The sequence below is a fragment of the Nyctereutes procyonoides genome, unplaced genomic scaffold (genome assembly GCF_905146905.1).
Source record: "Nyctereutes procyonoides isolate TBG_1078 unplaced genomic scaffold, NYPRO_anot_genome, whole genome shotgun sequence".
Classification (NCBI taxonomy): Eukaryota; Metazoa; Chordata; class Mammalia; order Carnivora; family Canidae; genus Nyctereutes; species Nyctereutes procyonoides.
Genome location: NW_026575052.1, coordinates 1,539,075 through 1,552,378, shown reverse-complemented (window position 1 = coordinate 1,552,378; position 13,304 = coordinate 1,539,075). Strand labels below are relative to the sequence as shown.

At 41.7% G+C, this 13,304-nt stretch overlaps 1 protein-coding gene across 4 annotated transcripts in view; it reads right to left on the bottom strand.

The window, feature by feature from the left end:
• The window catches only part of VPS13D (vacuolar protein sorting 13 homolog D), a 241,591-nt gene that overhangs the window by 75,525 nt on the left and 152,762 nt on the right, over positions 1-13,304 (bottom strand). For all 4 annotated transcript variants that reach the window (XM_055331554.1, XM_055331555.1, XM_055331556.1 and 1 more), the window contains 2 exons: positions 6,001-6,135; positions 4,739-4,906 (listed from right to left, as the gene is read on the bottom strand). In XM_055331554.1, the coding sequence (XP_055187529.1) occupies positions 4,739-4,906; positions 6,001-6,135 (303 nt within the window). The remainder of the gene's footprint in view (positions 1-4,738; positions 4,907-6,000; positions 6,136-13,304) is intronic.

Sequence of the window (13,304 nt, the reverse complement as noted above, 5' to 3'; positions counted from 1 at the left end):
GTGACTTGTTTAGATCAAAGCCATTTTGAAAACAGAAAACTCTGCATTCTCTAAGGGATATAGCACTGTCTGACTTGATATTCATTTAACTTGAAGTTTTGTGCCAATTGAATATACTAAGACCCTGATACTTATAAGGAGGCATTCACCTATGACTAGCTTGCAGGTACATGGAAAAGCTATTATGGGGATAATCAGCTCAACTATAAAATGAAGCAGTCATACATAATGACAAAAACAGATACAAGTCATAAATTGCCTTTTCCCCTTCAGAATCCATGTAGGCAGGCACTCAGTACATTCTTTTGTGCAAAGATAAAACTTCTGCCTTGAATAAACAGTGCTTTCAGCCTTGTCTGAGCCTTGTAAATACACTGCCCACAAAACAAACACAAACAAACGCTGTTTCTTAAACAAAAGGCAGATGGACCCCTCTGCCCTCAACAGTCACCGTATATACGACGGAGACTGGCTGATGGCAGGGGCTGGCTGAGGGTCTCCGGCTGCAGGGTCCATTGCATCACTGTTCGGACCCAGATCTGGTTTCCTGGGCACAAAAGGCCAGTGAAAGGTCCTCTTGGAAGGGAAGTGGCTCCTCTGTACACTGCACCCCAAACAGAGACCGAATAACTGAACAAAATTCTACCTAAAGTCCTAGCTGGGCTTTCTATGAACCTATCCAGACAGACTCGTCTCTCTCTTTCCCCTTCCCTCTCATGTAACTTGCTTATATTTATCTTCAGATGGTTTTCCTAGAAGCTATCAAAGTTCGTTCTAAGACTGGGCAGGCCGTTTTATTTGTTTTTGTTTTTCTTGTTGTTGTTTTTAATATAGAGAGGCATGTCTAGAACCAATCAAGCCATTAGCAATATCTCAAAAGTGTAACTGCAGATGAGAATGGAAGTGCTAGTGCAGAAGAGCGGGTCCTGACTCTATGGTTACCTGACTGACCCTGGGCAAGTCACCTGACCTCTCCGGGCCTCAGTTTCTTCCTTTATATAATGGAGCTAATACTCCCCATTCTATCTCCTGAGCAGAAAAGCAGAAAAAAAACCTGTCCCTTTGACATGGTTCTGGAATTTGAAATGCTGTGCTTTTCTTAAATAAATTCTATTCCTGGAAAGGGCTCTAGGAGCAATCGTCTTGTCATGGTCTTAGGAAGGGGATCAGGTCTTTGAGGTTCTACTCAAAGGGTTAGAGTCCTTTTGCCAAGACCAGGCAGGGAAGTCAGGGAACAGATGCTCACAGCTTGGTGGCCAGTCCCTAAGTCATATCACCTTATATCTGGAATCCATAAGCAGATGTCTGGGGGCTGGGCGATGAGAAGAAAAGGCTCATAGAAATCAAGGGGACAAAGGGCACAGATTATTTCCTAGGTCTATTTTCTTGAGGCTAATATTAAATAAACTAAATAATAGTTCAAATTGTAATGAAAAATCCCAGAAATGGATATGATGGACTGAAATAAAAAATTTGTTGTGAATAATTCACAGCATCTATCCAGGGACAAGACGTGCAGATCTATTACCTTCTTATGTGACAGAATGAATTCCCTTTTAATGTCTCACTGGGTTTTCACATTCTTCATCTCTTTTTCTCCTCAGCTCAGTGGTACCAGAGCAGGGCGTGGCGGGGCAGGGCGGGGCGGGGTGGGGGCAGCAGAGTTTAGCATCATCTTTTCATTGGTTAAAGAAAACAAACAAACAAACAAAAAAAAACAACCTCAAGATTAACAAAGAAAAAGATTATTAAAAGGCAGGAATAGTGTTAGAACCCGGGTAGCCCAACTGCCAGTGCACAACTCTATGTCTGCAATAGTGCTGTATGATCTTTGGGAAGCCATAAGCCTGACAATCTGATTTGGGACACTTGGGTGGCTCAGTGGTTGAGCATCTGCCTTCAGCTCAGGTCCTGATTCTGGGGTCCTGGGATTGAGTCTGGCATCGGGCTCCCCGCAGGGAGCCTGCTTCTCCCTCTGCCTGTGTCTCCACCTCTTTCTCTGTGTCTCTCATGAATAAATAAATAAAAATCTTAAAAAAAAAAAAAAGCCTGACAATCTGATAAATACTTGAGATTCTTGCTCCAGAGTAATACATGTAGATCATATTTCTAATTATTTTTGAGAAGTTTATGGAGCTTCTCCACTCCACTCAAAGCTCAAAGAACCATGGCTAAAGCCCTTTGGTCTTTGCAGCCAAGAGGGCCTGGCTGGTGGGCTTGGTTAGGTGCAGTCCTGTCTTCTGACCCCATTCTTTAATCATGAGCACTCAGGCATTCTTTAAAGGAATACTTCCCACAGACCAACAGTTGATTATTGTGGTCATTTGCACTTCCTTAAACTCCTCTTATGTACACACAAAAGCAAACAAAACATTCCCCCAAAGCAACATGAAAGGTCTGATTTCAACCCACAAAAGTTCAAGAAAATGGAGATCTTTAGCCAAACTACATACATACAGAAACACAGATGACCTGAGTGCCTATTTAGTTGACAGGCCTGGCTTTCGGAGCTACCATTTCCAACAAGAAATAGTAATGTTAAGTTTCCTTGCTTTCTCATCTTAGATATTCGGCCTAATTTTTATAACACACCCAGGGTTCTTGGTATCCAAATAAATTTACACAGCAATTCCTCTGAGTAGCAGCCTGTGATGCCAACACTGATTAGTTTACTAAAGGCCAGAGAATTACATGAAAAAGGACCCCAACCACATAGGGAGCAGGGTTCCCATTCAAGAGGCCTTGGGCCCTAGAAGGCAGTCCTCCTATGCAAATCCAAAGACAATAAAAAAGCCTGATATTCAATAAAATGCCTGATCAGGGCCACACAGGCCTTCATATTGATTTGGGGGTGAGGACTGGGATAAGGAGTACTCGACCCCTTTCTGCAGAAGGTTCTCTTCTTGTGCGGACGCTCGGGCTTCTAAAATTGTTTTCCAGGGGAAGCAGAAGAACCAAGGAACACATGAGACTTCCATAAATGAGGGAGAATAGAGCAAAGGCCAACCCTTTTCACCAGGATGGTACAGAGAAACTCTGGAGAGACTCGCAGAGGCCACAGGCAAGCTACCAACTTCTTCATTCTTGTCTAGCAGGTTAGTGACAGGGTTCCTAACAGCCAAACTGGCCCGGATGGAGTCCGATTCTCCCACTCTTTGTGCCTGACACCCTCCTCCTCTGTAGCCTGGAACACTGTGGCTTACGTGTCAGGGGCGCTGATGGTTCCCTGGTGGCTAAAGTCTGAACATTTTATTACATGGATCCAAATGTAAGAGTCAGAGTGAGGACCCATTTCTCTTGTCCCGCCTCTATTTTTCAAAGTTTTCATAACGTGCTAGCTCATTTTATCCTTATAGTGAGCCTGTGAGGTAGGTGCATTTCTATCCAAGGTTGAGGAAGGTCTCTCAATAAATAGTAAGTGCATTTCTCCCTCAAAAACAAAGAAAGTAATTATAAGACCAAAAAGGCTTCCCTATGTTAATTAAAATCTCATCAAATTAAATAAAACCTCGCAGTTGGGGCATTTAGAACTGAATATCAAAGTGCATCTGTTTATGCCAAGTTGAGTAGCTAAAAGGACAGTGGGCAATGAGTGCAACTGCTACAATGGCTCACGTCGCCGTGGGGGTGAAGGTCCCAGGTTGCATGAAGAATGATTCATGGCAGAAGTGTGCGTGCTCATTCAGGCTCTGAACCTGAGTCTGGTTCCCAACCGTGATTTAGAAAGTCTTTCCTGCTCCTCTGCTGTCTGTTTTGAACACAGGCCAAAGAGTGTACTGTTTGACGTAACTACCGTACTGAAAACTGACCTGACTAAAGAACTATCACCTCTAGAAAAGAGTGTGGAAAACAGAAATAAATCCCCAGCTTTCACACCCCGTCACCAAGATCGCCACGCAATACAGAAGTGTTGCTCAACTCACTTTCTCACCTGCCCTTCAAGACAGCCTCCCATGTGGCACCACTACGGCTTCCCTATGCTAAAGCCAGCTTGACAGCCTCACAGACGGGGGGCACCTGTGATTTCATGGCCACACAGGCTCCAGCAGAAGGAAGCAGAGCACAGGTGCCTTCTCAAACCCTGTTCCTTCACAAGAAGGTCAACTGCCAGGAGGAAAGTCTGTGGAGCTGACAGGAAGGGGAGGGAAGCAGAGGCAAAGAGTAACTCCCCTCCAACTACCTTTCCTTTCCCAGCTGCACGCATATAATCAGCTCCTGCCAGAAAAGAAACTGCAGAATAACAAGATGTCTACCAAACAAGAGGCCAATGAACAAAAAAGCCAACCAGACAGCAGGACACAGGAGAATGATACCACTGTCCTTCCTTCTGCTGCTCTAGAAGCCGGTTTTCAGGTCGGACTTTATCCTGCAAGCTGTGGGAAATAACTGGTAGATTTCAGGCAGGAGAAGAGCACAATCAAATCCTAGGTTTATCAAAAGCGAGTTCACTCTGGTGGCATTGTGCAGGTGGCAGTGGAGCCCAGCGGGTTGGGGGTGGGACGAGCTAGTGCAGTGACCCAGGGAGGGGACAACCGGAACCCAGGAAAAGGCAGCGGTGGTGGACCCAAGGAAGAAGAGATAATGTGGGGGGCTCAGTGGACCCAGTGCCAGGTCATCAGACGGGTGGGGAGGCAGGACAGGTGGGCAAGGAAGCAAAGGCCACATGTGCAACTCCTCACAGCCTCACAGCTATGACTCCCGAGGTCAGTGACAATGGATCTCACTTTTCTTTCCTTACCTTGGCAGCAGAGTTTGATACGCCGTGTGTGACATTCCTGATGAGGCCCCCGACATTTCCATACTTTATCAGTCCAGTAACCCCTTCAGAAACATCGTTCAGAAGCCCCATGGGGTTGCCAAGAAAGTCCACTGATCCCAAGATCCGGGCTGCCTGGCTGAGGAGCTCCTGTCAAATGGAGCAGACAGAGGAGATGAGAACCAGCACCTGTTGATACCTACAGGTAGAATGTCCTAAGCAAAAAGGTCTCGTCCTCCATTCTCATCCACACCCACAACAACCTCTTCATTCGCATCCACTGCAAGCTCCTATCCTTCCATGAGCTCCACCCAAGGTCTCCCAATGGACATACCCCAGAGATGACTTCCAGTACTCAGAAATACTCCTCAAAGCCATTTCGAAGAATAAACAAGAGCTATCCAACAGAAAATATCCTTTACAAATATTTATTAGTATATACATTACACTCTCCATTGTTCCTAAAATAGGGAAATCATCAGCAGGAGAGTTCTAGAAGGAAAATGAGGAAGGAGAGTGGAGTGATAGTTCCCCTCATAATCAGCAGAGGGGGCGGTGCATAGAGAGGGCACGTTCAGATCTACCAAGTAACCTTCCACTTTCTGCATCTCTCCACTGTCTGATTCCAGATTCCAGGGATCTCTCCTATGTCACTCTCCAAACAGTTGAATGGAAATATCACCGACTAAGAAAGTCAAGGAAGGAAGCAAAGAAAGAAAAGAGGAAGATAGGAGGGAGAAAAGGAAGCGGGAAAAGAATACATAACTTTGACAGTTAATAAATTTGATATGATCTTGACCTATCTAATATCAAAGAGTCTGGATAATAAATACAAATTGGAAAATGTCCAACTTGATAAAAATTTGAAGTTCAACTCTAGGGCAGGATCTCAGAGGCTCCAAGAACACTGATATGGTTGCTGAAAGTAGACCCATGCCCAATAAATAGAGAAGTCACAGTATTTTGTGTTATTAAAGCATCAATTAAACTCTTAAGAGTTACGACTAATCTAGTGGGAGCCCCTCCTGAGACCAGTTCTCGGAGGGACAAGACAGCTCATAAATCAAAGACACCATTTCAGGACTTTCAGTGATGTAGATGGCTTCATGGGCTGTGACCTGACCCCTTACAGCAAACGTTTAACTGGGTTCTCAATAGTAACGTCTTAGTAACCAAAATTCCCAAACAACCAAAACAAACATTCTGCTTATGTTCCAGCCACTAAGTACTTCTCCAAAGCTCACCTCCTGGAAATGTTTGAGGATATCATTGATGATGAACTCCTTGGTCTCATAGGGATGTACCCGAGTGAACGGATCCAGATTAATCACAGCGTCCTCAAACCGAATCAGTGGAAATCCCAAGGTACTCTTTAGGGCCTAGTTAGGGAGGAAAGGAAATGACATATGTAAGCCATCTGATGGCGTTCCAGGGCGCTGTAACTTTGGATTCCATGAAAGCTACAAGTTACATTAACTTTCCTATGAGAGTCAAGGTTTTGATATTTATTAATAAGGATTTTTCCCGTAACTATGAAAGTAAAATATTCACACAAAATATCTATGTAAGTCACCCAAGGTAACATAGATCCATAGAAATAAACACTATCAGCTTCACCGCATAATTCTTTCCGGTCTATTCTGTATACATGTTGTGCTTTACTTTTTTTGACTGTAGTGACCACACATATAGAAAGGTGTGCTAGGGCAGCCCTGGTGGCTCAGCGGTTTAGCGCTGCCTTCAGCCCAGGGCATGATCCTGGAGACCCAGGATCGAGTCACAAGTTGGGCTTCCTGCATGGGGCCTGCTTCTCCCTCTGCCTGTGTCTCTGCCTCTCTCTGTGTCTCTCATGAATAAATAAATAAATAAAATCTTTAAAAAAAAATAGTCTCTCTGTTCTTTCCTCTAAAAAAAAAAAAAAAAAAAGAAAAAAAGAAAGAAAGGTGTGCTAACCAAACGTAGAGCTCAATGGTTTTTTCCCCAAAGTGAACACAACCACCATGTAACCATCACCTGGGAGACAGAGAGTAAATGATTACTCCCATCTAGGAAGCACTCCCCTCCCCAACCGTGGCCTCCCAGGTACTTCTCCCTCCTCCCAGGGTAACCACTATCCTGACCTCTACCGCCTGCTTTGAATGCTCTATAAAGGAAACCATTAGTACGTACTCTGGGTGTTACATATAGCTGCAGTTGCTTAATTTTCATTTTTAGTTCCAATATATGAATAAAACACACTTTATTAGGCCATGTTGTTGTTGAACAATCATGCTGTTTCAAGTTTTGTGCTATTATGAATAATGCTGCTACAAACATTCACAGACATGTCTTTGGGGGCCCATTTGTACACACTTTTCTTGAATATATACCTGGGAGTGGAGCTGCTGTGTCACAAAGACTGTTCACATTCATTCCTCGTATACACAGTACTGCCCAACAGTCATTCTCAGCAGCTGAACTGGTTCACGCTCTCTCTGGCAGTCTATGAAATTTCCTGTTGTTCTACCTCCTCAATACTCGGTATAGACAGCCATTTATTTATTTATTTATTTATTTATTTATTTATTTATTTATTAAGATTTTATTTATTTATTCATGAGAGACACAGAGAGAGAGAGAGAGAGAGAGAGGGGCAGAGGGAGAAGCAGGCTCCCTGCAAGGAGCCCAATGTGGGACTCGATCCCAGGTCTCCAGGATCACACCCTGGGCTGCAGGCGGCGCTAAACCGCTGTGCCACCAGGGCTGCCCTAGACAGCCTTTTAAAAGACAAATATTCTGATGGATGTATAATGGTATCTCAGTGTGGTTTTAATTTCCATTTTCCCGGTGAAGCATGAGATGAGGCACCTTTTCACACTCATATTGGCCATTTGGATATCCGTTTTTGTGAAGTGTCTACTCAAGTCTTTTGCTCATTTTTGTAGTGGGTTGTCTATTTTTTTCTTATTGCTCTGTAGGAGTTTTTCTTACCCATTTTCTATATAAGTCCTCTGGTGAACAGATGTACTGCAATTAATTGCAATTATCTTTTCCCATTCTGTGATTTATTACTCTTTAAATAGTGTTTTTTGATGATCAGAATTCTGTTTTAATGAAATCCAACTTACCAATCTTTTCCTTTAGGAAAAGAGCTTTTTGTCTCCTGGTTAAATTATTATCTACACCAAGGTCAGAAAGGTACACCCTGTGTTTACTAAAGAATTTGTTATTGTTTTACTTTTCATATTTAAATCTATAATCTATGTGGATTTGATTTTTTTTATATGCTGTGAAGCAGAAATAAAGATCCATTTTTTTTTCCAGATGGGTATCTAATTACCTAAGTAATGTTCACTAAAATGATCACCCTCTCCCCTACTGCAGTGTGGTATAAACTTTCTCATAAGTTGAGTAACTGAATTTATGTGTCTGTTTCTGGATCCCCCCCCCTTTTTTTAAGATTTTATTTATTTATTCAGAAAGACACAGAGAGAGAAGCAGAGACTCAGGCAGAGGGAGAAACAGGCTCCCTGCGGGGAGTCTGATGCAGGACTCGATCCCAGGACCCCAGAATCACGACCTGAGCCAAAGGCAGATGCTCAACCGCTGAGCCACCCAGGCATCCCTGGATTCCCTTGTGTGTTTCATTTTGTCCTGTCTTCTACCAATACCACACTGTCTTAATTACTGTAGTTTTGTAATGAGTTTTGAAATCTAATAGTATAAGCTCTCCAACCTTGTTCTTTTCTCCCCGCCCCAGGATTACCCTGGTTATTCTTTGCACTTTTCATTTTCAAATAAATTTTAGAACCGGCTTGTCAATCTGCCACAAAAAGTTGTTGGAATTTTCATCAAGATTGCACTGAATCTATAGACTAATTTGAGGAGAAACGCCAACTTCACAGTATTAAATCTTTCAACTTATCAATGTGGTATGTCCCCTTATCTATTTAGTTCTCTTTTCTCTTAATATTACATTGTTTTTCATGCAAAGGTCTTCTATACACCTTTGTTGGATTTATTCCTAGGTATCTGTAGTAGATTAAAAATGGCCATATCTTCTTTACATCTTGTACCATTAGTGGAGACTATTAGATCTGTGCTGACCTTGTAATTTGCTTCAACCAAGCAAATGCGTGGAAGTAACACTGTGTGACTGCTGAGCCTAGGCCTCAGGAGCCTTGGAGCTCATGTTCTGCCCTTTTTGCCACTTCCAGCATGTGAAGAAGCTGAGAGACCACGTGCAAGGAGGTTCTTTTGACAGCCAACACCTAACACTTGACATGTGAGTACGGTCATCATGTACCAGTCAATCTCAGTCGACTGCCAGATGAATAACCACAGGTGAGTCCAGCAGAAGCAGCGTTCAACAGAGTCCAGCCTCTATCGCTGACCCATAGAACTGTGAACAAATAAAGTGACTGTTCTGAACCACTAGGTTTTAGAGTAGTTTGTCACAAAGCAATAGATAAAAATATTACATTTGATGTTTTCTTAACTCTTTTGTAAACTAGATCCTGCAAATTTTCCTTTTTCTCCATAATTGTTGCTGACATGTAGAAATACAATTGATTTTTGTACACTATGTCCAGTGACCTTTGTAAATTTACTTATTCATTCACATAATAATTTATCTGTACATTCTTTTAGATTTTTCTAAGTACATATTCATGTTCTCTGTAAAGAAAGTTTTCATTTTCCTGTCCAGTTCTTATACAATTTATTTCTTTTATTTCTTCTGTAATTTTTCCAGCCTTATTTCACTGACTAGGATCTCCAGTATGACAGTGAACAGAAGTGGTGATAATGGATACCTTCCCTACTTTCAATATATCACCACTGAGTATGTTTGCTATAGCTTTTTTATAGATATACTTTATCAGGTTAAGACAGTTCCCTTCTATTATTTGCTTGCTGAGTTATCATAAATAGATGTTGAATCTTCTCAAAAGGCTTTAGTGCAACTGTTGAGATAACCGTATTTTTTCTTCTTTTCATTTTATTGATGTGGTAAATTACATAATTTATTTGAAAATACTTATATTTCCATTCCTGGAATCCATTTTAATTATATTTTCCTTCTTCTAAATTGCTGTATTTAATTTGTTAATATTTTGTTTAGATTTTTTACTTGTATGTTCATGAAAAAATTCTGGCCTATAAATTTCCCTTATTTGGTTATTTTCAAAATATAAATTATAGGGCAGCCCGGGTGGCTCAGTGGTTTAGCGCTGCCTTCAGCCCAGGGCCTGATCCTGGAGACCCGGGATCGAGTCCCACGTCAGGCTCCCTGCATGGAGACTGCTTCTCCCTCTGCCTGTGTCTCTGCCTCTCTCTGTGTGTGTCTCTCATGAATAAATAAATAACTTCTTTTACACACACACACACACGCGCGCGCGCGCGCGTACATACATACATATATATAAATTATAGTTTTCTGGTAAACTTCTTGAGCACACTTACATTTATTCTTTAAAATTCTGTGTTTGATAATGCCAACTTTTGGGTTATCTGTGGGTCTGCTTCTAGTGTCTGTTTTTAATCTTGGTCTCCTCTCTTGGTAGGCCCTGTAATTTGTGACTGAATATAGCATTTTCTATGAAAACTTTTAGATACTATGGATGAGTCTTTAGTTTCTAGCAGGCAGTAAAAGAGGTTTCATCCGATCAGGATTTGGGCTTTCTCAAGGCTGGATTTCAGTCTTTGTAACTCCTGGCCTATTTTAGTCTTTATAAGGCCTCATATAGTATCAGTGGTTCATTCCTCCACTTTTAATTCCCCAGCACCAGAAAACTGCTAGAAGGTCTACTTTGTTTTCCTGCCTCTTGACTGCCACTTTCATCTTGGCCTCTCTCAGACTAGGTTACCTAGAAATTGGCACCTGCCTCAAAATATACAGCAGCTCAGACTACTAGGGGCTCTTTCCTGCCTGTCCTTTCTCTGTAAGATATTAGCCCCCCTTTCGATTACCAGCTCTCTTAGTAGCTAATGTTTGCTATGCCAGCCCCATGAGACTGCCAAGAGCCCTACTCAGACTCTCTGCCTTTGGCAGCTGCCTTCTGCTTAACTTCTCTGCATTTCTCCACATGCCACTTATAGATTAAGATTATCTCAAGAATAAAAGCAAAGCAAATGTTGGGCTCACTTTATTGAGTTTCCTTCCTCACATAAATCTTGGACCCTCAAGTCCTAGATGTCCTGGTAGATTTCCAGCACTTTCAAATAGACCTTTGGGGGTTTTTTTCTATCAAGCCTTTCTTGCAATTCTCAGCTAGTCTGGCTCCACTATAAACCAGTTAACAATTTCTGGATATGGTCTATTTTCCAATTATATTTTTGTTTAATAAGATTGATCTCTTAAGGATTTTAGACAGCACACAAAATACTCTTCTTCTTTGAATGTGAAAATACTTTTTCATGCTAATGTTACTAAATCTTTGATCCGCATGGAATCTCTCCTTAGGATATAAGTAACAAATCTAATTTTGTATTTTTCCAATTGGCTATCTAGTTGGTCTAACAGCACTAACTAAAACACCTATACACTCCCCAGTGAATCAAAATGTCTTTATAGTAAAACCTCCTGCGCAACTTCATGCACTTTCTATTTTCTCCCTTATTTTTTCATCTTTTAGCATGCATTTTCAGAGGCTGCCTTAAATTCTTTTTTTGGGACAAGAGCATCTTTTATTGAAATGAGATTGTTATAACTGAAGAAAATATAGATGGGATGTTTTAAAACCAGAGAATGGGGAAACTTTTTTGGGAACTCAAATACAGATTCAAACAGGCAAAGGACTGGTAAATTTGATGACATAAAAATAAAAGGCTTTCATGTGGTTCATACATACATCAAAAGTAAAAAGCCAATTGAAAAGCTGAAGAAAGAAACTTTGCAACTCATATCAAAGACCAACCGTATATAAAGAGCTTCTAAAATTACAGGTGGTAAAAGATCAATAATATGATTTTTAAAACGGGCAAGGGGATATGACCAGACGGTGTGGTTCAGAGAGGAAAAAAATGACCCTAAACAGATGGGTCAGGAAAAGTAGAGGAAAAGAAAGCTGTGAAGACAAAGAAACAAACAGAAGAATAAGGGGAGAACCCGAAAGGAATGGGGAGTCAGCAACACCGAATATGGCAGAGGACCCTACAGAAAAAAGGCCCTGGATCTGGGCCCTTGGGGAGTCACTAGTAACCTCCTACTAAAGAATGTGAGATTAAGAGTATTCTTAGGTTAATTCAGCCTAACACAGTAATTCAGCCCAACACTCTCACTTTGAAAATAAAGAAAACCGGAGAAATGTTTGGTTTTTTTTTTTTTTTTTTTTTTTTTTAGAAAACCAGAGAAATGTTAAGTGGATGACCTACACTCATGCAGTTAGTTACTGGGAAGTTTTAGGCTCGAAAGTGCTCATTTTCACTACAGTACCCACCCATCAGGTGGGAAGCGTGAAGACCAGGATGGAGGATGATACTGTTCCCCTAAAAAACCTTCTGCTACTCATTCATGCATGCTGCACCCATCCACGTGGCGGTGACAGGAGAAACTGAGGTGAGGCCTGGTCGGCTGAACTCCTCTGCTTCGAGCCATACAGTAAACAGCCGGAGAGGTACTGACATCAGCTGAGCAGTTTGTTTTGCCAGCACAACTCTGAGTATTACTTTCTTCTCAGAGGAGAGGAAATGAGATCCAAACAAAGGCTTAAGGCAAAAGGTTTTTTATTTTTTAGCCCAGCTTCCTCATTGCAACCAAATATCGAAGAAAAGGAACCGTACACAGTAGCAAGACTCGGAAGCCTCTACCAAGTTGTCAAAGCCCTCACGAGAGACACGGTCCCCTTTCTGAATGGCTAATGTACTTCCAAGGAGATACTCTGGCCCTTTGGTAAAAATGATCTCCACCTCGTCCTTTACTGCTTGTGGGCCTCCCATAGTTGCCAAGAGTGGAGATCCAGCCTTTGGGGGTGAATCACTCTGCCACCTTCAGGTTGTTCTGGTCAGTCCAAGTAGACCAGATGAGAGGGAAAGAGCTATAAGCAGGACTTTTTTCCTGTAGTAACTAAATGACTAAATAAATACAGTAGTATACAAAGTTGATGCTTATTTATTCAAGTGGCAGACAGCTTCCTGGTATACAGATTCTAGAGAAAGCAATCTGTGCTCAGGAGTTCCTAATAAAACTAGGAAACTGTCTAGTCCTACCTCTACCAGATGAAAACCGCTGAAGTTTTCCAGAAACTTTAGAGAGCTGAAAGAAGAAATACCTGTCCATATGCCATAAGGTCTCAGATCACAAGCCAGTCCCTGGGCCACGTCCTTTCCTTTCTTAGTTTATCCTGCACTAAACAGAACTGTCTGGAATTCATTCTTTAAAGGTTTATTTATGGTACATAGAGACTGTTTATGTGAAGCAGGGTATTTGCCCATTTCCCTCCTGGGACAGTGTTTAAAACTACAGGGATATTTCCCTCTCTGGCACTTTCTGAAATACAATTAACAATACTGGATCTTTTTTCCTTTTAACAAATCTGGTTTTTATTTAGGGAGGGGAGGAAAAAAGTAA